Below are 26,698 nucleotides of genomic sequence, written 5' to 3'. Positions count from 1 at the left end.
CCTCCCCCTATGTCAGCTGCTAATCAACCTAAAATTAACACATTATCTCTACGCAGACGATGTACAGATTCTGATCCCCATAAAAGAGTCCCTCTCAAAAACACTTAGATTGGAGACAATTTTCCCAGAATATATCAACCACCTCCTTAACAGTCTGAACCTGGTCCTAAACGCTTCCAAGACTGAACTTATTATCTCCTCTGACCACACCGACTCCTCGCTTCAGTCCCCCCTCACAACCCAAATTACACCTGTAAGAGACCTCGGAGTAATCCTTGACAATCATTTAAATTTAAAGAAATCCATTAACAACATGATAAAGGACTGTTTCTACAAACTGCAAGTCCTAAAAAGGCTCAAACCCCTCCTTTACTTCCATGATTTCAGGTCAGTCCTCCAAGCCACGCTCTTTGCCAAGATCGATTACTGTAACACACTTCTTCTGGGGCTTCCCCTCTCCACACAAAACCACTACAGATGCTCTAGAACGCAGCAGCTAGAGTCAATACTCACCGCAGAGATCACATCACTCCTGTCTTTCGGAACCTACATTGGCTACCAATAAACTATAGAATCTTACACAAGTCCCTCGCCATAATCCACAAAACTATCCACAAACAACTCCTGCTGGACCTTCAGATCCCCCCTCAGACTCCACACCTCATCCAGACCCATCCGAGAAATATATAAAGGATCTCTTCAAGTCCCCTCAACCAAAGCCACATGCCATGCCGTCACCAAAGAACAAGCATTCTTGATAGCAGGTCCTACCATTTGGAATAATATCCCACCGGACCTCAGACTGGAACCCTGCCTACAAACATTTCGGAAAAAACTCAAAACCTGGCTATTCCGCCAAGCTTTCCCATAATCAATCCAAATCAGAAAATTCGCAATTTTAAGCTCACCTTGCTATATATGTAGCCAAGCCCCCTTATACTCACAATGGTTATCTCTCTCACTTTTCTTTCTTCAGTTCCCAAGTTTTTGCTTCTCCTTGTTATATGTAACTTTGCCTCTTATGAATGACCTCTTGTTTATTGGTTGTTAAAAAATGTTAACCCTCAAGTTCCATGTAAACCGATTTGATATGACACAAGTCATGAAGGTTGGAATATAAAAGAATTAAATAAATAAAAAATAAATAAATGTGAACCCAAACATTTCCTAACCTACTTGCTGTCTTTTTCTGAATCAGGTGATGTCATATCCTCAGTAAGAATACATCTTGCATGGAGTAAGAGATAGACCTGGGGTAATAGTGTCTAGCGATCTGAAGATGAAAAATCAAAGTGACAAAGTGATAGCCAAGACCAGAAGAATGCTGGACTTCATAGAAAGAGGAATATCCAGTAAGAAGAAGGAGGTGATAATTCCCTTGTACAGGTCCTTCGTGAAGTCTCTCCTACAGTACTATGTACAGTTCTGGAGACCATATCTCAAAGGGGGACAGAGATAGGATGGAGGCTGTCCTGAGAGGCAACCAGTATGGTGGGGGGATCTCCACCAAAAGTCTTACAAGGAGTAGTTGAAAGTGCTAAATATGTATAACCTGGAGGAGAGGAGGAGGAGTAGGGAAGATATTATACAGACCTTCAGCGTCTTAAAAAGCATAAATTATGCAACTTTAATTACAAAGCTCTTCTGTTGGAAAGAAATAAAGAGAACTAGAGGTCATGAAATGAAGCTCCAAGGAGGATGTTTCATATTGAATGTCAGGAAATATTTCTACACAGAGAAGGGTGGTGGACACATGAAGCGCCCTACCAGAGGATTTAGTGAGGACCAGGACAGTGAAGGAATTCAAAAGGGCATGGGATAAACACTGTAGATCCCTAGAGGCAAGATGATAAACACTGCGGATTCCTAGAGGCGAGTGAAGTGAAATAAGGAAAGGAGGCAAGACAGAGGCAAGATCTTTCACATAGTAAAAAATATGACAGCAGAAATAAAACAAAACATAAACTATAGTCTGGGAAATTAAAAAAAAAAAAGGGAGGGGATAATCTGGGAAAACAAGCAAACATTGGGGAAATGTGCTAGTGCAAACTGTAAATCAAACAGCACAGGAGGAAGTATAGGTATTCAAATAATCGGGGGGACTTACCGATGCAACACATATTACCCTTAACCAATTAACCATCACACAACTCAAACAAGTAATCTAAATCTACATTGGCCAGACCCTAACAGTCTGTGATTCATTTAGGATGTAAGCTTGCTGGGGAGACCAGATGGCCAATTGTGTCCTTTTCTGCCGTCATCATCTTTCTCAGCACCATAGTGGCTTACAATATTCAAGATGATATTAAACCCATATGAACTCTTCTGTTTGTATCAAGATTTATGAAAGGCTTATTTCAAGTTAAATCTCTGGTGCCATGGGATCAGAATGTTATTCTGTTTCAGTTGCTGAAGCTGTCCTTCTCTTAAGTTTTTGCCATGGAATGTAGTATTTCTTATAGCGGCAATTTCAGCGAACTTCAGGCATTAGTTCACTATCCATCATAATATGCAATTCTTTCAGAATAGGGTTGTTCTCTGCACGCACACAAACTTTCTACTTTTGTCATATCAGCTTTCTATAATAATCAGGCCCATCATACTTCCTACTTTCTTCTCAAGGCTTACAAGCACATGAAGGAGAGAAAGTACTTCATATTCTAGATTGCAAAAGAGCCTTGTACAAGAGAAGAATTCAGCTGCATCACCAGCGTTTGCAACTGTTCATATCTTACGATTCTAACAGACTGAGCATAGTCACCAAACATACATTGTCTAACTGGACAGTGGACTGTATCCAGCACTGTTATATAGCCGCAGGTTTACAAATTATAGACTGTCAAAGCTCATCAAGTCAGAGCTACGATCTCTTCCATTGCTCAACTGTGAATGGTACCTCTCAGACATTTGCAAAGCTGTAACTTGGTTGTCCGTACACATCTTTACGTCCCATTGCTGTCTGGATAATCTCTCAAGGAGGGACACATTTGGACAAGCAGTGTTGCATAGCCTGTTCATCCAGTAGTCCACTCTCCATGGTAGGATCCGGCTTGCTTACTCAATAAACACTCCGTTGAAACCATTAGTTTGGGTCTCCCTACGTGTCATGTCTAATTCAGCTCTGGTTATAGATGGAAAAAGCAAATGTGCTTACTGTAAATGGTGTTTTCCATAGATAGCATGCTAAATACCCTCCTGCCTCCATGAAGAGTCAACAACTTAGCTAAATTTAGCTCTAAACTCATCTGATGAGTTCACAAGGCAACGCCTATGTGGTATTCCTACATATGCTCAGTAAAGCTAAAAGCTCTACTAGCTAGGAGAGATGAATCCATTTGGTGCTACCAGATAATGTCACCCCACATTGCATTGCTAATTCATTCTGCTATCTACGGTGAATATCATTTACAGTAAGTACAGTAAGCAAACTTGCTTTTCTCTGGATTAATGGTCTTGTAGGTGTGGAATTTTACCACCCATGCAAATGAGAATTGCAAAATTTTGCAAAGAAATTTTTCATATGTTCCCAGTAGTGTCAACGTGTGGTGGAGGTCCCTGATCTCAGGGCTACATTGGTTTAAAGTAGCAACAAGGCTCAGTAACAGCTTCTACCCCCACCCCTGGGGGCAAAAGCCATGATGATGTGAGGGGCAAGGGGCTGCCCTTACTCCCCATGTAGGTCCAAAATGCATAAAAATTAGCCCTGTCCCCTATAAAAAAAAATCCACCAAAGCCTCTCATTGGGTCTCCTCCATCACCAGGGCGGCCACAGATTAGTGGGCTCCTTCTCTGTAAAGCTTACGGAACAAAAAAGATGATAAACAACTCAATGAGATGTAGTAATCTTTTTTTCAAAAACTAGCATTTAAAGATAACTTCACACACTGATTTTACCTGATTTTGAAATAATCTGAGCTCAAGGCAAGTTACAATTCAGGTACTGTAGTTATTGCCCTGGCCAAGTAAATTTATAATCAAATTAGTACCTGAGACAATGGAGTGTGAAGTGACTTGCCCAAAGGCACAAGGAGAATCCATGGGAGAAGCACAATTCAAACCCTGGCTTCCCTGGCTTGTACCCTGCTACTCTAACCATTAGGCTGCTCCTTCAGCCTTGCCTTTGTCTATTAAGTTTTATTCAATTTCTGACCTAAAATATCAGAAGTAAAACATTAAATGAAACCTGTAAAAGAAACATTAGGGCTACAAACTACTGACCTTACCCTAAACCCATTTGGCTGCAGACCAGCTGACTTAGTTCCTCCTGCCACTCATCAGCACATACTTGGTAGTCAGCAGCTGACCTGTGTATCGTCAGAAATGGTGGGGAACTCACACTTTTCGACAGGCTCACTGGAAAAAAGATGAAATACATGCATTTTCATATTCCTTTTTATTTGTTGAAAAATAAAGACTTTCATAATAATGACACTATTTATTTTTTATTCCACTTAGTTCATAACAACTGACTGAGGTATATTAGTTAAATTCATGTTGGCACACACCGAAGTAGAGGGACAGTGATCACCTAAGCGCCATTGACATTATGCTCATTGTTCAATGTGCTCTACTACCATGCAGGCTTTGTATGATCACATTCAACTACCAGTCAGACGGTAGTTTTATGTTCATGCACCGACTGTAATACCTCTGGCATTATTTAATTCAGTGCCCGTACGATTTGTTCTATGTAGGCTAAACGAACAGAGTGGTTCGTATAGTCTCATAGAACTTTGCAGCTGCAACAAAATGCTGAAATTCACTGCTCTGCTAACCTCACAATGCTATCATTTCCAACATTCATTTCAGGACTTGACATGGACAATTTTGTTACAAAATTTTGGAACAAGTGTTTGTACCTAGAAGAGGGGGAGATGTTCAAGCCATCTCCAATAAGCGAGAGCAATAATGGATTTTTCATCAGAAACTTTGTCAATTTTTGGTTTGAATGATCCCATGGATTGCTACTCAATTATCTAAACCTTTTTAAAAGACATTATTAACTTTTAGAAAGCCACACAAGTGCATATGTATGCGCATGCTAACCTAAGTCATTTCATCTATTGATCAAGTTATTTTTAAGTGCATATAAAAAGCAATTTTCAAGGACTGGACCTCTGATTATAAGTTTCTGCCTTTGGTGCTGAGATATTTAAAGAGAGAGTGTATAATGGACCTACATTTATAAAGATATAAGATTTTTAATGTATTAAGTATCTCTGTTGGGATTTTTTGTTTGTTTGAAATTTCTTTCCCCATGTACTTAATATTTAAGAGCTAGTGGTTTTGGTAACCAATTAAAAATAAATACATAAAATGAGCAAATATGCCAAAAAAAAAAAAAAAAATCAGCATGGATAGCTGGAAAAATCCATTAAAAAAACCCAAAAAAAAACCCCACAACTGATTTCTGATGATCTGCAGTGGATTTTGCCCAATAACATCATCAAATTTCATTTGCAGACAATAGGAAAATGTGTAGAATTCTGCAAAGGCAAACCAACTGAAATTGGTTCAATCTCACATCTCAAGTGAGCAAAGCACACTTAAAGGCAAATTTTAATAGCCATGTGCATCCCAGATATGTCGAGTATCTCAGATTTTAAGAAGCGTCCGAGTACGCGCACAAATGGTATAAACAAAAAAGGGGCAGGGCACGGGCAGGACATGGGTCCGGATATGTAACATGAAATGTGCACATAAATATTTGCGTACACAAGGCGCGTAAGTAATGAAACAAAAAAAATAAGGCTAGTGAGCGGGCTCTTAAGGGCTGGAGATAAAAGGGTAAAAGGGAGGCATATTAACTAGGGGGGTTAGGAAGTCCTATCCTTTACCTGGGCAAACTGGGAATGGACTGGGGAAACCGGTAATTGTGTCGGTGTACATATCTAATATAATCCCCCCACTTACGTGGTAGAGTTGGCACATGTGTGCATATAAAATTCCACATAAATGTACATGCGTGCAGCTGATGTTATATCATATGCACGTATGTTGTAAAATGGCCTCGAACTGGCATACACGTATATATATACGTCTGCGCAGCTGTTTGAAAATTACCTTCATAGGTAACAGGACTCTTAGCAAGAACTGAATATGTGATTCAGATACAAAAGTTGTATCTTTTAAGCCACAGCACCAAAGATACTTTAAGTTCCCTTCAGCCCTGCATCCTTAGATGCTGCACATAAGAATGTTATCCAGTGATCTGATCTCTGCTCATTGACTCCAGGGCTGAATATATATATATATATATTTTTTTTGTTACCTATAAATTAAGATTTTAGTCTCTGTTTTGCCACACAATTCTTCAAACTACAGCAGGTGAGGAGTATTTTAGTTCCAAGGGAAGTCTTACCACAGTTCCATTCATCTGAACTATCCGTGCAGTCCAGCTGACCATTGCACCATTCATCACGGAGCACACAGTCATGATTGGCACATTCAAGCTCATCATCTTTACACAATGCTGCCAGGACAGAGAAAAACAGAGACAGATTTTAAAAGCAAATTCTGATATCAGACAAACTTTAATATCAGCCGTACAATTCTAAAGAATTTGTTCTTCAATCACAATTCATACTTGTTGCCTTGAACTACACACTGTTTTCTTTTCTCAACTTGACTACTGTTTGTTTGCTGATCCTCCTGATTCTATACTTTCACACTCTGTTTTCTGCATTGTTCGTAATGAAATTCTGCTGTTCTGTTCTCTCTATTCCAGTTAAGTTTCCTACCATGTCTAAACTCCTACTACTTACAAATATATCCATGGAACTGATTCTCTCTCTCACACATCTAGTCCACCATTCTATTACACTTTCTCCTCTCTGTTCACAATCCTGAACTTTTTTCTGTATCACCAGAACAAAATAGGCAACTTTTCATTTTTGTGCATTTTCCAACTCTGGAACCAGTTCCTACCTCAAGATGCTACCCCTAAGTGTTCTCAGGGTGAAACTGAAGTCTAATATCTTAGGGGGGAGTTTTCACTATGATTCTGATCCATTCATCATATAACTTTTATATTCTCTAGTATGTTTATTTTATTTAAAAGATATTTCTAAACTGCTTTCATGGCCTTGTCAAGGCCACCCAGAGTGATGCCAATATTCAGTAAGTCAGCGAGTGAAGTTGCCCGGATAAAGTGACCCATATAACTTTAGAAAAATATTCAGTAGCACATATTAAGGTAAAAGTGTCACTGAATATACTTAGTTATCTGTGTAACTTTGCAGTTCACCAGGTTTTTTAATATTGTAAATGTTTTAGCTGGCCAATAGCATCAATTCCCTCCTCCTATTCCCTAAATTTTAATACAGTCGCAGACTGTGCTGCTCCAGATACCCCTTCCTACCCCCAAAATAAAACTAAAACTAAGTGCCAGCAGCACTGAGGCCAGCAGAAGGAGGTAAGAACCACTTCTCCTCCCACTGGTCTTCCTGGGCGCTTTTGGAGATTTGAGCATGGAGATGTGGGTGGGGATTTGGCCCAGGACTTCTTTTTTTTTTTGGTACAGGATAAAGTCTTGAGGATGTGAATGAAGAGAAGAGGCATGGGGGTGGCTTGAGGGAATGACGACTACTACCTGGTGATTAATACCCTTATTCAATAAACATACACATGGTTAATGCGACTCCAATGTTGCTCTTTGCTTCAACGGCAAGAGGAAATGTGGGAAAAAGGATTTGCATTCACAAATAAGCGTGGGAGTAGCTTGCTTGTTGTGGCGGTTACTACCCCAAACCAAATAAGCCTGATATTTCACTTTCAATGCATATCCAAGTAGCTCTCTGCTTCAATGGCAGGGGGGAATGAAGATAAGAAGATTTACATTTAGACAACTATCAACAAGGACTGAATTGCATAGTTCTGGGTAAACAAATAAGCATGGGAGTAGCTTGCTGTTGCGGCGGTTACTACCCCAAATCAATCAAGCCTGATACTTCACTTTGAATACATATACAGCACAGCTCACTGGTTCAATGGCAGGGGGAATGAAGAAAACAGGATTTATATTCAGACAACAACCAACAAGGACTAAATTGCATAGTTCTGGGTAAACAAATAAGCATGGGAGTAGCTTGCTTATTGAGGCAGTTACTACCCCTAACCAATTAGGCTTCACTTTGATGCAGCTCCAGCACTGCTCTCTACATCAAGGGCAGGGGTGGAAGGAAATTAGAACAAAAAAGTTACCAATAAGGGCCCTGACTTCAGCGGTCAGAGTAACAGATAAGTATGAGAAAAATACGTGTGAAAGCCTGCTGGGCAGACTGGATGGGCTGTTTGGTCTTCTTCTGCCGTCATTTCTATGTTTCTATGAGATTGGCCCCTAATTTTTTTTTTATGGTGGGGGAAAATTGGGCACTGCTTGGCAATGCTATGTTTTTTAAAAACATTTTATCCACCTAAATTTAGAACAGTAATTTTTCCAATCTGAGTTAGCTGAATAAAGTTGAACCAAGTCCCCAAAATGCCTCCATCACTGGACTTGGAGGCTTCCTTCACTTTGGAGAGGGGGGATCTGCTGTACTCGAGGGGAGGGGATTGGCCTAAGTGGGGGCCTTCATTCTGCCTCAGAGAGGGTATTAAGGAAGAATATTGCAGCCTACATCCAGCTCTTTTAATATGGATACATTTTGTGTGGTAAATGAGTTATCCAGACAAAATTTGGTGAGAGAGTGGGGGAAAATATAAAAATATCAAGTTTTGTCTGGATAAGTCCAAACGTTAGCTAGACAAACTCTTTGAATATTGACCTCAACATACAAACCAAAAGTATAAAATACAACACAGCCATAAAATCAGTTCATGAAATAAAAATACAATAAAAAATAAAAATCATATCTTAACAATGAAAAGGCAACACAAATCATAAATAAAACATACTTAAACAGTTTATTAGTCAATATGGAAGACTCTTGCCAGGAATACACAAAAAGAACCTTGGATTTTGGGGCTCATCTAACTGTGTGTGAGTAAATTGCATGGATATTTTCTTCTGAGGATATCAATCAATGACAGATTGCTAGCAACAGATTGCTAGAAATGAAGTTACTAATCAGTGCTTTGATAGGGTGCGTCTGTACCTTTGAACATCAAGGTGAAGTAGCTACCTGCTTCCAAATGAACTGTTTAAAGGGGTGAGCAGGCCAAAAAAAATGTTGTGTTGTCATTTGGGGACTGATTTTCATCCTCGTTAATGTTTTCCCTTTTTTGTTTTTTTACATTTCGGAAAGAGTGTGCACTATTAGAAATAGCGTGCACTATAATAGAAGAAAAACGCAACATTTTTTTTCCATTGTTTCATTTTACATATAACAAGAAACAACATAGACAATGCTGCTGACAATGTCTATGTCATTTCAAATGAATGCACATTCCTATTGTTTTATCACCTGATCATTTTACCATCTATAATGTTGACATAGCATATGGATGATCACTTTTTCTGTATGAAAGCAATAACATCCTTCCTCATTCACTACTGTGCCCTCATAATTCTCATTTATCACACATATCACAGCAAGACGTGACCATCATATCTGAATGGCTGGGGAGTGCACTGATTTCAGAACCTCAGGTAAGCGATGGGGATGCCTGGTTAAGCCTTGCTTGCTTGAGAGGTGAGAGACATAAGGAGGGTGAAAATAAGAGAGAGAGAGGAGAGACATGTAGACAGGGACCAATACAGCAAATCAGAAATATATTTTGGCAGGGACTAGGAGAGGAAAAAATACATTTCCAAGGAAGGGGAATGGCCCGAGAGAGAAAGACACCAGAAAGAGATATAAAATTGGTCTGGTGGGTTATTCTCATCATCATCATCATTTGTATAGCGCATACCAGATATATGCAGTGCTGTACAGAGATGGCAGGATGATTTTCAAAGCAAGGAACAAGGAGAGGCAAAGGAAAACTGCCATGAATAATAGGTAACTAAGAGGAGCAGTTCAACAGCAATAATAATATTAACAGGGTGGAAAAATGTTATAAGGTATATATAAGAAATATATAGGAACACTAAAATAAAAATAGAGTGGGGTGGATTATATAACATGCACGCATGAGTTCATGTGTGCGCGGTTCCCGGCGCATGCACATGGACCTGCTAATTTTATAGCATGCGCATGCCTATTACAAAATCCGTGGGCCTTGCGCCAGCAGACTAGGAGGGAACTTCCCTACTCCCCCTAAGTAACCTTCCTTCCCTTTCCCCTCTCCACTCCAGTAGTGGAAACTATTCTAAAGATCAAAATTGTAGAGCATAGAGAAAGACATGGTTTAATGAAACACAGTCAACATGGATTTACCCAAGGGAAGTCTTGCCTAACATCTGCTTCATTTTTTTTGAAGGAGTTAATAAACATGTGGATAAATGTGAACCGGTAGATGTAGTGTATTTGGATTTTCAGAAGGCGTTTGACAAAGTTCCTCATGAGAGGCTTCTAGGAAAATTAAAAAGTCATGGGATAGGTGGCGATGTCCTTTCGTGGATTGCAAACTGGCTAAAAGACAGGAAACAGAGAGTAGGATTAAATGGACAATTTTCTCATTGGAAGGGAGTGGGCAGTGGAGTGCCTCAGGGATCTGTATTGGGACCCTTACTTTTCAATATATTTATAAATGATCTGGAAAGAAATACGACGCGTGAGGTAAACAAATTTGCCCACCACCTGCCCACCACTTAGCTACTCAGCTAAGTGGTGGGCAGGAACTGGTGTTTCACAGAGGAGCTATTTATCCGGTTAATCTAGCTGGATAAGTAGCGATATTTAAACTTATCCCCCTTTCCTTCCTTCCCTTCTGCATCCCTTTCTCTTCCAGCCATCCTAACCCACCCTAACCCTCCTAAACAGCTACAGCAGCGCAGGCGCAGGGTCTTTGAACAGATGTAGCTCTCCTTTGAAGAGGAAGTGTATGGATAGTGGGAGGAGTCAGAGCACAGTGACAGGTAGTGCTCCACCTGGTCAGGAGAATCCACAGCTTGCATTGCTATTGCTGCTCTGTACAAATTTGAATTGCACCAGCAGGCAGGCAGGGCCATTCATGGGGTTGTGGGGGGGGGGGGGGGGGGGGGAGAGCGTAGGGGTGGAAGAAACCAGGCAACAGCTCCAGGCCCTGTGCCACCACAGTAACCGCACTCCCCAACATCACTTTCTGAATGCTGGCTGCACATTTATGGTTGAGGACTGATAAGGCCATACCAGCAAACAGCAAAAAAAAAAGGTGCTGTTACTTAGTACCTGCACATACCACCCAAAGAAAAGTCCTGTAAAGACAACCCAAGACCACAATAGTGATAGGCCCAACTGGTCTGTCTTTATTTACAAAAGTTTATCAATAGGATGCGCTCCACAGGAACAATTTAGCAGGAGGAAATGCCAAGCCAAGCCAACCCCCAGCCCCTTCTTCCTTTCTAAAGAATGGCAGATATGGAGTATTACTAAATGACATTTCTTCAACTTAATTTAAAGCTTAGAAAACTAGAAAGAAAAACAATCCAGCAAATAAAACTAATTTTGCCTAGCAGCTTTCCTTCCATGCCTAACCTGAAGGATGTGAAAATAAAGGGGGTCAATACTTAAAGCAGTTTATCCAGCTAAGTGCCATGCTTAGTTGGACAAACCATGGGATTTATCATTTCTCCCATCTGACTTAGCTGGCTAACATTTTTTCTGGTTAATAAGTTAAGCCAAGTCAAACTCAGGGGTGTTCTGGGTTGGAGCACACTGGCTACGTTAGCTAGCTTTACGTATATTGGTTGGTGCACCCACGCTGCTGAATATCCCAGCTCCGTTAGCTAGCCAGCCAGCCATTGAAAATTAACCTCAAAAATAGAACAAGGGAGAAAATGTTAACCCTTTTTTTTCTTCTTAGTTAATGGCTGGCTGACTGGACGCTGACTCCTTTTTTCAAGGATACTGGATACAAATTCACAGTTATTTAAAATGGCTGCCTACAGATTACAATTTCCTAAAATAATCCATATCTGGATTCCTTAAATCTCTTAAGTGCTACATTAAAAATGGGACTTGATATGAATCGTACAGGGACAATCAGAGTGTAGTGGAAGCAGAGCCTGTGCATTTCCTGATCATTCAGCACCAGAGGACACACACACATGTCCTGAGCACATCTTCTCAGCATGCTTGGGGCACACATAGTTACATCTTTCCATTCTTGCAGAGACAATACGGTCAGAGAAGAGAAGGGACCGTCAAACAGACCACATTGCACAACCTTAATTTCCCATCTTAGGGATACACAAACATGCAGGAAGTCATTTGGAAAGCTCAAATTCATTGCTATCTAAGGTTCCAATATACTGTACATTACAAAGCCAGGCACAACCTTAGCCGTAGTGTTGAGATACATATTTTAAAACATTTTAAAGAAAGTCTACCATTTAGTAGCAGTGAAGGAGCAGTCTAATGGTTGGAGCAGCAGGCTGAGAACCAGGGAAGCCTCCATGTTATTTAAGCCTCCATTGCCTTAGATGCAAGTTTAGGGAAATACATGCTGTATCTGAATGTAATTCACCTTGAGCTCTCCAAATTAGGAGAAAAGAAATGATTCTTTTTGGGAATTCTTTGTAATTTAGAAATTCATCATTAAATACTTACAGCAGTTCTTTTCATCCACCTGATCAGGACAGTCTGGAAATCCATCACAGATCATGGTGTGTTTGATACACAGTTTATTGAAAGGGCATTCCCATAAACCCCTCTGGCTACAACCTGGAAAAAGATGACACTAGCTTGAAGTATTACATAAAAATACATACCTACAATGCACGGTGCCAATAATTTTCATCGGTATTTTAAAACACTCGGAGAAAAGAGCAAGTCAAATATTTGGAGATATCTTTTCATTACTACAGGCTTTGGTGGGTGGTACCATATTGTGAGTAAGAAACAAAGCATTCACTGGGTAGCATTGAGTGAGACCATTATTATCATTATTGTGTAACATTCCAGTGCTCAGACATACACTTGAATCTCTTCTGTAATATAATGGAAGTTTTTCTTCACAGAAAATGAAATAGATGTATTTCGCAATCTCCAAAAAGAGATGGGGGGAGGGGGGAATGATATATTAATTCAAAGAATTATGGGATAAATACAGAGAAGCCTTGGAACAGTAAAGTTGTTGCCAAGTAGGTGCTGTGACATTGCATATGTGATGAATCTTGCAGTCTTTATCACCTTGTGACCTTGGGCAAGCCAATTCCACTAAGGGGTTCATTTACTAAGCATTTCCCCCATAGGCAAAAGTGGGAGAAAGCCTTTAGTAAACAGGCCTTTAGGCCTAGAGCCATTAAGCTACAATGTTTTTTTGCAGGAGAGCTCCCACAATTACAGGGGGTAGTGCAGCATTAATGGGGCCCCTTCTCCGAAAAAACATCACAACTTGATGACATGTTTGTCTCATGGTAAAACACCACAGGACAAAACAATGCGGCTAACAGCCCTTTAGGTGCGATGGAGGCTCCAACCTCAAGGGACCACCATCGCCTTAAAGGGCCAAGCAAAAGAAGAGGTTGAGAGGGGTCAGGGCTGACCCCGGCTCAACCCGGGGCTGCCACTCAAGGCAGCCCTGATACCCCAAAGTCCAAAAATTAGATTTAATTCCATATGCGACGACATTCCCCCCCCCCCCAACTCTGTCATCAAAAATAAACAGTGGCCCACCACCCACCTTTCCAAATACTTAAATACTGTCACTGCCGCTCTCCTCCCCCCACCCCATTAGGGAACCAAAAAGGTTGGGGGTATAGTGCCTCCCCTCCAGCCCCCAAATGTATTTAGAAAATCATTGGGGTTCAATGGCACCCCCAACCCTATACCCTGGCACCCCCAAGCACTATACATGCCCCTGACCCCATCGTCCGCAGCCCCCAAACCTTAAAAACCTCAAGACCCTCAACCTGACCTTGCTCCAGTTACATGACAGGAGCAACGTCCAGGGATCGGACCTAGGCCACATGGCCTGGGTACGATCGCCAGATCTTGCCCCACCACATCGTAGGGGCAAGATCAGGTCATTGCCATTTTTCAAAATGGCGCCAACTGGCCCCAGAGTTAAGGGGCACCTAGGCCCCATCAAGGGATCATCTTCGTTTTTAAGTCTGGGGGTGGGGTGCCACTGAACCCCAATGATTTTTTTAATACATTTGCGGGAGGGAGGGCGGGCAGCCACAGTTTATTTTTTTGATGACAGGTTTGGGGGGGAGCATCACTGTGCATGGAATTAAATCTTTTTTTTTAAACTTGTCAGGGTCCGGGCCACTCCAAGTCGTGGCCCCATGTTGAGCTAGTGGTTAGCCCTGACACCCGTTCAACTTCTTCTTTGGCCGCAGGATTTTTAAACAAATTTTTTACATGGTCCTTAAATGTAATGTGGGAGCTTCTAGACTTGTATTAGGGTCCTCGGGCTCCCGCAGTACATTTAATGATTCCCCAGGAGGTGTTATTATTTTATTGCGGCTGACCACTTTCTCAGTCACCGTGATAAATTATTTATTTATTTATTTATTTATTATTTTTTATATACCGACATTCGATCTGAGATATCGTATCGGTTTACATTCAGGTACTGTAGGTATATTAACATGGAACTGCCTAGTAATGAGCTGCTTTGCATTCATTTGCACTATTCATGCATGCAAATTGAATGTAAAGCAGCTCATTGTAATAGGGGAGGAAACCTGGGTCAGGCCATGCAAAATATAATGTATATTTATTTATTTATTTATTTATTTATTGTTTTTGTTATACCGAGTTTCATGATAGGCATCACATCAACCCGGTTTACAAATAACAAGGAGTGTAAAGCATAACGTAACGTAAAAAACAATATTTTCAATAAGAACCTTGAACTTTAAATACAGTGAATCAGAAAAAGGGAGAGGGAAAGTTACAAAAAACAAGGAAAATAAACTTGGGATGGAAGGGGAGAAATTGAACAGCACAATATTTACATTTCAGCCTATTGATACATTAGAATAGCAAGTGAAAAAATAAGACACTCAATAATATCACGCTAGTGCTCTTTCGGTCAATGTACGCTGTTTAACGTGTGTTAGAGCTCTACCACAGTTTGATGCATCTCCCAGATAGATTGTAAGCCTTCTGAGGGTAGGGAAATACCTACTGTACCTGAATGTAACTCACCTTGAACTACCAATGAAAAGGTGTGAGCTAAATCTAAAATAAAAAAGGCATATATTTTAAATACCTATGTTCCTGAATTTAAAGGCCGATGTGAATTATTATGCATAATACTGTGCAGAGAGAAAGCACTCTACAAATGATACAGTTTGTTGAGGACTGAATTACTAGAAGTTGAAACTTACAGAAATTTCTAGTCCAAAGTTATTCATCAATTTTGCTGAATAAAAATATTCACATTCTTTGCTAAACAAGCCTGATTTTGAGACTCTGTATATCAGGAAAAGTGTGTAAACTCCCTTTATTTGGGTGTTTAAAACCACTTTCCTTTCTTTTATAATACATTATTAGCCATATTAGAACATACAGGGCCCTCACGCTCCTCTTTTTCTGATATGCAGCCTCGCTCTCTGCACTGCGTTTGGAATTGGACAGCAGTACACTGAGCAATTGAGCACACTCCCTTGTGAAGTCAGCTCAAACTAAGGGCAAGAATTTAACAAAATGCTTGCCCATGCTTCAGTCACTCCACAGCTTCAGTTTAATATTCTCCAGTGGTAATTTTCTTGTTTAAAATAAGTGCCAGATGGGGGCCAGCAGTGGCCTCCACCTTTCACTCCAGCTGCAATGAGGAAAAGAAAGCAGTTAAAATCACCACAGGCTCTACTCCGAAGTCTGAATAAAGGACGCCTACCTACATAGGAAAACCCCCCCAGTGTAAACTCACACTTTTGGACAAATGGAGTTTATTTAACTTTACTGATCAGTAAACTTTATTTTAACGCTCAAACCTGGACCTGTCTGAGTTATTCCAGCCTCTCACCTCATGGGAAGCACCTAAAGTGCAGCGCACACACTGGTGACCTTTTCTCATCGTCTGGGCCATAAGTGAGAGCTTCTCCCCATATAAAGATTCCCCCCCCCCCCCCTTCCAGGGATTAAGAGTCAGCGTCAGATCTAACTTGCTAGCCTGAGCAGCCCCAGAAGATATAAATTAGTTGTGTGCCCTGAGGAGGAACAATCCTCCAAAAAAGGGGTTACATATGCATTCTCATTTATGTGAGTTTGCAAAGTATGTGGTGATGTATACTTTTGGTTATCACATACAATTACATTTTCCCACAAATCTACCTAGGATAACAAGTTACCTATCCCTCCCCCCAACCCCCCCCCCCCCCCAAGGAATGTCATTTTCCTGCAAGGTGAAGGTTAATTCAAACAGCTACAGCCAGAACATCAGCAGGAGCAGCAAAGAATGTAGAGATAAAAAAGAGAAATAAGACCAAGTTGCATGTCCTCCACATTTTCAATCAATTCATATCACTTTGATGCATACTAAAAAGGTGGTTTAACAAATCAATAAACTAAACAGTGAATCTCCGAAGATCTGGAGGAACAGGAAGGCATAAACATCACTGGCATATTGATAAACACTGTATATGCTGATGGTACAGTGCTACTGATGGACCTACAAGAGAAGAACAATAGATATGCATACCTTGTAAGGTCTATGGAATGAGCTTGAAAACCAAGAGAACTAAAATTATAATAATCAGCAGAAAGATCCTCAATAGAAATGATGGAATGAAACTGGAACAAATTAAAGAATATAAATAAAAAAATGGAAAATGTTTAACCAAAAAAAAAAAAGATGAACTGGGAAGGCAAAATATGACTTTTGGTTTGCAAGGATTTTGGTAGATTTAAAAAGCTAAAGAAAAGACTACTGAGGGCATATCTCTTCTCAGTGGTAGCATACAGAAGTGAAAAATAGACTGACAAAAAAGAGATAATAAATAAGATGCATGCATTAGAAATGTGAGGGTATAGACAAATTCTGATGATAAGTTGGAAGGACATGATCTCAATTGAAAGAGTGAATAAGAAGATAGGAGGTGGGAGAACCCTGGACAGAGTCAGGTCTTATATATTTTTTATTTTAATTTTATGTACTGTGTGTTGGTTTTTTTTATGTCATTTGTTTTATATTGGTTTTATGTTATTTGGTATTTAATTATGAATGCTTTATTATGTATATTGCCTAGCATTTTCTCTTAGGTGATTAAGAAATGTTATTAAAGACAAAGGTAAATTTGTGGCATGGAAAAATCTGAACTGAACCGAACCTCTCCTTATTTGGAGATGATAAACTGAATTCAAAGTGGCTTACCCCCCCCCCCCCCCCCCACACACACACAAAAGTCACTAATAACATAACATGCAGGAACAGAAGTTTGCCATTGTACAGAGGTTCAAACTGAGTGACTGCAATGCTGAAATGGGCTTAATTGAACTACTCAGCCAATCAATCTGTTACTAAGAGGAGGAATTCTGTCTTTTGGAGGCAGGCTTAGCTGAAAATATCCTCCGTGCTGTATATTCAAGCAATAATATACCAGTCATACAGCAACTACTAATCTCTAGTTACCAATGACAATTATGGCGTAAAGGAAGAACTCATCATTGTCCTATTAGTTTTCATTTATTGACATCTTTTGACTTATTTATTATGACACAAATTGGCTGTTTTGGAGACTAACAGTGGCTACTTCTAATGATCTGCTATTCTGTCTTTGAATAGTGGTTCCACAGATTTGACATCTTGCAACTTTCTAAAAGTTCATTCATATGCAGACAGCACAGTCAATGTCTCCTCAAAGTGACTCTAATCAATACAAATTGGCTTCTTAATAAATTAAACATGATATTCCAGGAAAAATGTGTGGAGTCTTGAATGCCATGTCTTTTAAAGTTCTACAAAAAAGAGAAGAAAAAAAAAAAGTATGTTCCATTATCATAGTTTGCTCCCCTTCTGGGTTATCCACTAAAAAAGATCCTATTAACATTGGATTTTTGACAAATCACAGAATCTCTGTGAATTATTTACTCGTTGACCTTTTTGCAGAACACACGACTGCACACTGTTTCCTCTGCTTAGAGGTCTGGATAATCATAGGAGATTGGCAAAGGGATTAAGATCCTTTTATTCCAAGGTGGCTGGTTCAAAATCCAGCTCAGTTCACATAAGGTTGAAAGTCACAGGGAGGAAAAATTTCAAATGCTTTAACCTGGGTAACTAGCAGTTACTGGCAGCTGAAAATTATCCCTCTGCAATTAAAAGTACTGAAATTGTTTAACAGCATGGCTATTTTAACCCATGCTGCAAAAGGGTGGCAGCAAAGCAATGGATAAGAATTTTGTTTTGCAGTCCTCATGTGTGCTTTACAGCACTGACTTTGAACCATGAGAGGGTCTTAAGGAGCAAACCTGAAACACACTGGCAGATTTTATAAGCCGCCCGTGGACGTGTGTGTATCTCCCGATGTGTGCACAAGACAAAAGTTATCTGGGATGTATCTGTTGTTGAGGGCAACTTGATGCCTTAAAGAACAACAAAATCCCTGTAAGAGTTTTCAAATGAGGCATTTGTTCCCTTACAGGTGAATTTTAAAAGCCCTGCACACACCAAAAGCGGGAGATAGGTGCACAAGCTGGGCCAATGCATGCCAAGCGGATTTTATAAGCCGCCCATGGGCGGTGTATCTCCCGATGCCAAACGTTTCTAAAAGGGGGCAGAGCATGGGCGTGTGGGAGCCTGGCCAAGAAATGTGCGTGCAAATACCTGCACGTCCTCGTGTGCGTCAGGATCCCCTGCTGCTTAAATGTACTTCCGCTATGAATGGCATGGGACTTTTAAAACCAAATAAATCTAGGCTAGTCGGCGGGCTTTTAAGAGTCGGAGCTAATGGGGGGAAGGGAGGCTGTTAAATTAGAGGGCCTTGCAAGTCCTATCCCTAAACTGGGTGAACTGGGAACGACAGAGAAAATGGCAAACAGCGCCAGCACGCGTCCCTTTGTAAAATTCCCCCACTTTCACGGCAGACGCAGCATTTGCGCACTCGTGCGCATGTCCATTTAAAATTGTGCACACATGTACGCGCGTCCAGGCTTTTACAACGTGCGCGCATATGTGCATGTACGTTGTACGAAGGACACGTCTCTGGCTGCGAGTCGGAAAACGAGCGCACCTTTCCCGTTACAAATTTTACCCATTTGAATGTTCGAATTCTTGGCATGTGACGGAAAGACTGGTGGTGTACTAAAACATCTTGCTTCCTTTCATAGGGTTTTAGAAAACAATAGGAAACATTTTATAAATTAATACAATTTATACGGCGTCTCAAAAGATTAAAACAGAAACTTCAGAAAGGAGAGAAACACAATATCAGAACTTAAGAGAGAGCCTGGATGAGCCCAGGAGGTCTAATTGTGGGAACTGAAGGTATTCTGTGGCCTACAACAGGAATACAAGGTCTCCGAGTAGTCTGTGGCATACAATAGGAAAAGGAATTCGGCAGACTAGATAGATATTATGGTCTTTATCTACGGTCATATCTGGCTTTCTTTAGCCAGGGGTGTTTTAGCCATGTAGTGACTTGTTTATGTATTTTATTACAATTTAAATTTCTACATAGAGCCTATGTTTCACACTTGTCAGCTTCCTATGGAGGCCTGATGGCTTCTACACCTGTCTCAAATGTAAGCAAGGGAATTCTGGGAATGTGGTGTCATCCAAACATTTTGGGGCAAGGGATTTAACTTTCTACAAAGCCAATTGAGGTATACTACTCCTTTATCCCCTGAACTTGTGCTTTTTGAAAAGGATTTATCCCCAATATTTCTTACAAAAGGGTGATATTCTTTTTGCATGCAAAGTTTTTGTACTGGGGAAGAAAAAAAATTGATATTATGAGTTTGGCGGGAGGAACTATCACCATCTTATTGGCAATGGAGGAATTCTCTACACGATATGGTAGTTATGGAATCGATGTTATTGACTCTCAGTATTATTTAAATATACAAGAACAGGTTTTCAAGGGTATGGGATAAATATATTCAAAATCTCTCTCCTCTGCTAGAAGTTTGATATTGAACAAATAGTCTGTCTTGTTTTGTGCAGGACATTTTTACCTCTTTATTTTTTGTCTCCTTTACTTTTTCTTTTTTTTCTTAAGGAAGTTACTCGGCTTTTTTGTCATATATTGGTTCTTTCACTTCCAAATTGGTGGAGGGCGGAGGGGAAGATAATGTTCTTGTCATCTTTTGGGTGTATAAGAGTTCAGCACCTAGGAGTACCTGTTCACTGATGGCAGGAGGGAATTGCCTATATCAAATTTGTCTTATCTGGGGACTACACAAGGTTTTGATAGTATCTGTTGCTGCTGCTAGATGAGCTGTGTTAGTGCGACTGCGCATTAGATTTTTGGAGCAGTAGTTGTTTATCTAATTGTTTGTACTTTGTGCCCCTCTGGTTCGACTATGTATCTTTTCTGATTGTACACTTGTGATGTGGTTTGCTAGAGTTTTAATAAAAAATGTTTGCACATAAAGGGGTACATTTTAAAACACAGCACGTGCGCATACTTTTGTTTGCGCACCAAGCGCGAACAAAAGTACGCCGGATTTTTATAAGATACGCGCGTATCTTATAAAATCCGGGGTTGGCGCACGCAAGTTGCACGCCCTGCGCACGCTGCCCGTTCCCTCTGAGGCCGCTCCAAAATCGGAGTGGCCTCGGAGGGAACTTTCTTTCTGCCTTCCCCCACCTTCCCCTCCCTTCCCCTACCTAACCCACCCCCCCCTCCCGGCCCTATCTAAACCCCCCCTACCTCTGTCACACAAGTTACGCCTGCTAGAGGCAGGCATAACTTGGCGTAACTTTGCGCGCGCCGGGCCGGCTGCCGCGTGCCATGTTCCGGTCTGGGGGCTGGTCCAGAGGCCGCAGCCACACCCCCAGAACACCCCCGGGTCAAAACCATGCCTGCTGCACCGCCCCGGATGATGCGCCGACCACGTCACGCCCCCCCGACACGCCCCCGAATGACACGCCCACCCCAAGAAAGCCCCGGGACTTACGCGCGTCCCGGGGCTTTGCGCGCGCCGGAAGCCTATGCAATATAGGCTCGGCGCGCGCAGGTTCGTTTTAGAAGGGTTACGCGCGTACCCCTTTTAAAATCTGGCCCAAAATATTTATTATCTGCACCCTCCAAAGTTTGGTGTAGGGTACAGAAATAATGTGCATTAAAATATTCCCGTTCAGTAGGGCAGGAAATTTAAAACTTGCATTAAATGCACTTAATACAAGTGAGACCTATGGACAATTCAATGGCATACAGTATATTGTAGCAATTTTCAGAAGACCATTTACCTGGGTAAATTGCATTTATACATATAAAACCCAGTTTTAAGCATGTAAATGCTTTAGAAAATCAGGTCCATAGTATACTTAACATGGGTAAATGGCTTTTGAAAATTGATACAATAGTAAGTCATATTTACATGTGTAACTCCTTTGAAAATTGACCTGTTAGTGAATCAGGGCCTAAGACTCGAGTCTTCACCAGGACCAGTATGACTACTAGAACCTCCTCAATATCTAGAATAAATTACAATTCTAAAATACAGCTTAATGAATTGTGGCAGAAGAAAAATGTAGAGGTTTTTTTGTTGTTGTGGATAAATCTAATATTTCTGAAAAAGTCATTCATACAAAGCAAGTGCAGTGACCTCTCTTACTGTTCCCATCACAGAAAGAATACAAACCAGCCGAAGAAAGTGCCTCGTAGAGCTTCAAAAGCCTTGAGGGTTTCTCTCTAACAACATTACCTCTAGAAAATGAAATGCTTCTCTGACAGCTGTAATTTTCTACTGCACTCTGTATTCCATGTTTGTGAATCCTAATCGGAACTGATTGCCAGGGGCATTTCATCCAGGCAGAACACAGAGTCCACCTAAACAAAGCTGTGTTATAAAACAAGAGACATTCACAAAAATAAAAATGAAGGCTTATGAGTGGTCTTGAGGCCTCATTTTCAGAAGTATAATTCATGCAGGCACAGAGGGCCCTTAAAAGCAAACCAATGAAAATAAATATGACAGAAGAAATAAGTTAAATAATGATGATAAGGGATTTTTTTTTTTTCTAGTGGCCGGGTAAATGGATGAGAGATGGATGGACCTTTTGAAAAATAAAAAGAGCACGTATGGGTTTTACCTACCACAGTTTTCCTCGTCACTGTCATCTTCGCAGTCTGTGTGACCATCGCACCTCCTGGACGTGAGGACACACCTTCCCGTGCGGCACTTGAAGTGACTTGGAGAGCATTCTATCAATGACAATCAAAATGAGTGTCAGTGAGCTAAAAAAACCCCAAACCAAACCATCATGTTTCTGCCACTGCAGGCTATGATGTTCTACGAGAGTCACATTTAGAATCATCCCCTCCCCCACCCCCTTTCATTGGCAGCAGTCAAGATTTTGAGAGTCAGAGATTTGCAAAGAGGTAGAAAGAAAATGAAGAATTTAGGGAAAAAATTAAGCAGCTGTAGCGCGATTTGTTTTGAGTGTGTTGTAGATGCCCACTGAAAATAAGAGACCGGCATGTCAGATTACCCGTGTGCCTTAATGATCTTTCCCAGCTAGAAAGATATTGTCACCTGCAAAATATCAGATATCATCATACTTCCTTCAGCAAAGAGAGATCCTTTTCTACAATCTTGCAAGACAGAGGAAAAGCAGTAGTTGGCATTGTTGCCAACATTCACATTTTTTTTTTTTTATTAACACTTTTATTGCTGTAATAGATAGTACAAGCAGAAAAGCAAGTTCAAACACAACAGCAAGTTATCTGATAAACAATAAAATGTAATACAACATCAGATGAATAAGCCTCTTAAGTACCCCCCTCCCCCCCCCCTCCCGCATGCTATGTATGTACTGTCAACACATTTCTGATCGAAGCTCCAACTATCTCAGTCAGGATGTCAATATCCAGAATAAATGTACGGATAGGTATCTTCCAAAAACTATACTGTAAAAGTCAATGGTCTCCAGCAAATATATGGTTCCCAGACTTGATTAAATTTGGCAATACGATGGTATTTCAGGGCCGTTAATCGATACAGAGTACAGGCCTTATCCAAGCGTTGTAAAAGTTTGGCCGACGAGGGCGGATTAGCTCGCTTCCAATGGTAAGCAATCTCCATTTTGGTGGCCGTGCAAACTTGATGCAGCAATGTTTGGGCCGCTGTGGTAAGGGAAGGGTCCGGGAGGAATAAGAGCGCCTGTGCCGCAGATAGAAGGCAAGGTATTTTAAGTAGTTCGGACAATAACTGGGAGACATAAGACCATAAGGGTTTAATAAGTGCACAGTCCCACCATACATGCAAATAGGTCCCAACTTGACGACAATTACGCCAACAGAGAGGATCCACTCTGGGGTAATATCGATGGAGCCTGGCGGGTGTCAGGTGCCACCTATACAATATCTTGTAATTAGCTTCAATAATCCCGGCAGAGATATTTCCCCGGGAAACAGTGGAGAATATAGTTGTCCAGTCCTCTTCGGAAAGAGAAATCTGAAGGTCAGCCTCCCAAGCAGCCATATGAGTATGTTTACTGAACGGTTGCATGGCCAATAACTGGTAGATTTTAGAGATGAGGCCCCCAGTATTTTTGTAGTTATCACAATATCCTTCAAACATGGAACGTGTGGGGGCCAGCAATCCCTTTTGCTGCGCAGTGAATAAGAAGTGACGTAGCTGCATGTAAGGCAAGAACTCCACAGAAGTAAGCTGATAGGTCTCTTGCAGCGTTGAGAAAGATAGGAGAGTGTCCCTTTGGAGAACATGATGAACACAGGAGATGCCCTTAGATTTCCATAGCGCATATCCTTTGGTAGGAAGGCCTGCAGGAAATAAGTTGTTGTGGAACAAAGAAGTGAGAGAGTGATAGGCATAATTGCCCACAAGCTTAGATTTCCATTGTTTCCACACATTGTAGGTCTGTCGTGTGCACGGCGAAAGCTTGAGGTTTGCGCGCCATGTGGAAGCCGGCTGCCAAAGAAGGGAGGCTAGTGGTACCGGAGTTATCCATGCTTGTTCTAACGTGACCCACGGTTTAGCTGAGGTCGAGCTGTGCCAGTCAATTATAGGGCGAAGCTGTGCAGCCGCGTAGTAGCGAGACAGATTAGGAAGGCCCATACCACCCAGGGACTTGGGTTGGTAAAGGATTTTTTGTGCCACACGGGGCGGGCGGTGTCTCCAGAGGAAGCGCAGAAGCTTACGTTGCCATTGAAGCAAAATGGAGCGTCCCACCATGATTGGTAGAGTCTGGAAAAGATAAAGAAGCCTTGGGAGGACGTTCATCTTGATAGTAGCCATACGTCCGATCCAAGAGAGAGGGAGTGCAGTCCATTGTTCGAGGTCCATATCCATTTTTTTAAGTAAGGGAACATAGTTAAGTTGAAACAGCTCTGATATATTATTACTAAGATATATCCCAAGATACTTAAGCTTATGTTTGGCCCACCGAAAAGCATGTCTTTCTGTCAATATACCAACCGTAGCAGGGGAACAGGTTATGTTCAAAATTTCTGACTTGTCCCAATTTATCTTAAAGCCAGAGACAGCACTGAACCGCGCCAACTCCGCTTCCAGAATCGGGAGAGTCATGAGGGGGCTACCCACCGTAAAGATGATATCATCAGCAAACAATGACAGTTTAGATTCACATGTGGGAGTAGTAAATCCGTGCACCTCTCTATTAATTCTGATAGAGATCGCCAGGGGCTCAAGGAATATGGCGAATAATAAGGGGGACAGGGGGCAACCCTGCCTCGTCCCTCTTTGCACCGGGAATGAATCAGTGTACCTGCCATTAATTTTGATACAAGCTAAGGGGTTGGAATATAGGGCATGGATCCAGTTATGGAAAGAGGGGCCGAACTCCATTACCTGTAAAGCCTGAAACAAAAAAGGCCAGTGGACCATGTCAAATGCCTTCTCAGCATCGATGGCCAGGAGTAGATGATCCACTTGGCTTTGAGAGGCACCCCAGATAATGTTAATAATTTTACGTACATTATCGCTGGCCATGCGGCCGGGTATAAAGCCAGCCTGGTCAGGATGGATAATACGTGCTATAAAGCAATTTAGTCTATCGGCCAGGATTTTGGCTAAAATTTTAAGGTCCAAGTTGATCAGTGATATCGGCCGATAGGAGGCACATAGAGCCGGATCTCTCCCAGGCTTAGCTATAATGGTTATGCCAGCAGTATTAGAGGCAGAGGGCAGGACTCCCCCCTCCCGGAGGTAATTGAAATGACTCTGGAGATGTGGGACTATCACATGCTTAAAAGATTTATAGAACTTGGCTGTTAAGCCATCGGGACCAGGGGCCTTTCCCACCTTAAGAGTCTTTATAACCTCTAAAATCTCCGGAGTCGTGATAGTCGCATTTAGACTGTCTCGCATTTCTTGGGTGAGACGAGGTAAGGGAAGCGTGTGGAGATAGTGGAGTATATCTGCGGGTAAGATATGAGTTTCTGCTGAGTAGAGATCTCTGTAAAACTTAAGGAATTGCTGTGTGATGGCCGAATTGGCTGTCTCAATCTGTCCCTTTTCATTTTTTATCTTGAGTTTGTGGTTTTGAAAAGACTGTTTTTTCAGCTGGTGTGCCAATATCTTTCCAGCCTTATTTCCTCCCTCGAAATGTGTTTGCCTAGTGAGGTTCAGGGCATGCGCAACGTGGTTCAATTCCAGTCTACGCAGCTCCTCTCTACATCTGTAGATGTAAAAAAAAAAGACAAAAATGTAGATGGCGTGTGCTCCCCTTCATGCTAATCTTTGTGCTCCTTCTAATATAATTATATTTATGTTTATGTTAATAATTTAACTTTTATTAATGTTATTTAGCTTTTTGCTTTGTTTAAAATTATTTCATTATTGATGTTTAAATGTATTAGACTAAGGAATTTTACTTCCTGCTCATTCTGTTTCATTGTAAACCGGTTTGATATGCATTTTATGCAGGAAAATCGGTATAAAAAAACTTAAAATAAATAAATAAATAAATCTGGTAAGCTGAGACAGAATGTTCTTAGAGCGTGAGTGACAGTGTTGGTTGGTAAGATCCGCTATGCGTTCCCGTAGCCTGGAGCAGGCCGCCTCCCTCCTTCTCTTGGTATGTGAGGCAAAGGATATAAAATGTCCCCTGATATATGATTTAAAGCAGTCCCAGATCATAATTGGAGAAGAAACGGAACCCACATTAATAGTGAAATAATCACGAATCACCTCAGTAGAGGACTGTAAGAACTGCGGGTCCTGTAATAGGGAATCGTTAAGGCGCCAGAACCTATGGCCATGATCCCCATGGGGTATACAGAGGTGCAGTGAGACAGGGGCATGATCGGACCACGTCACAATGCCCACCTCGGGTCCACGAACCATATGAAATAAATTTTTGTCTACCATCAGATAATCAATACGGGTATATGAATCATGTGGTTTAGAATAGAACGAATAGGACCTGGAGTGTGGGAAGGTAGATCTCCAGGAATCCAATAAATTGTGGTCAGTCATAAGAGCTTTAAGAGCTCTGGTATGTGTCTGTGCTGTATGGGTGATTCCCTTAGATGTATCTAAGGAGGGAGAGAGAGGTACATTAAAGTCTC

At 41.2% G+C, this 26,698-nt stretch overlaps 1 protein-coding gene across 3 annotated transcripts in view; it reads right to left on the bottom strand.

Annotated features, from left to right (window-relative positions):
• The window catches only part of CORIN (corin, serine peptidase), a 513,735-nt gene that overhangs the window by 173,538 nt on the left and 313,499 nt on the right, over window positions 1–26,698 (bottom strand). For all 3 annotated transcript variants that reach the window (XM_029588293.1, XM_029588313.1, XM_029588304.1), the window contains exons 13-16: window positions 22,241–22,348; window positions 12,636–12,749; window positions 6,365–6,475; window positions 4,227–4,356 (exon numbers count right to left, since the gene is read on the bottom strand). In XM_029588293.1, coding sequence (XP_029444153.1) covers window positions 4,227–4,356; window positions 6,365–6,475; window positions 12,636–12,749; window positions 22,241–22,348 — 463 coding nt within the window. The remainder of the gene's footprint in view (window positions 1–4,226; window positions 4,357–6,364; window positions 6,476–12,635; window positions 12,750–22,240; window positions 22,349–26,698) is intronic.

This window comes from Rhinatrema bivittatum, chromosome 1, assembly GCF_901001135.1.
Source record: "Rhinatrema bivittatum chromosome 1, aRhiBiv1.1, whole genome shotgun sequence".
Classification (NCBI taxonomy): Eukaryota; Metazoa; Chordata; class Amphibia; order Gymnophiona; family Rhinatrematidae; genus Rhinatrema; species Rhinatrema bivittatum.
The sequence above is the reverse complement of the archived record's forward strand: the minus strand, read 5'-3'. Positions and strand labels throughout refer to the sequence as shown.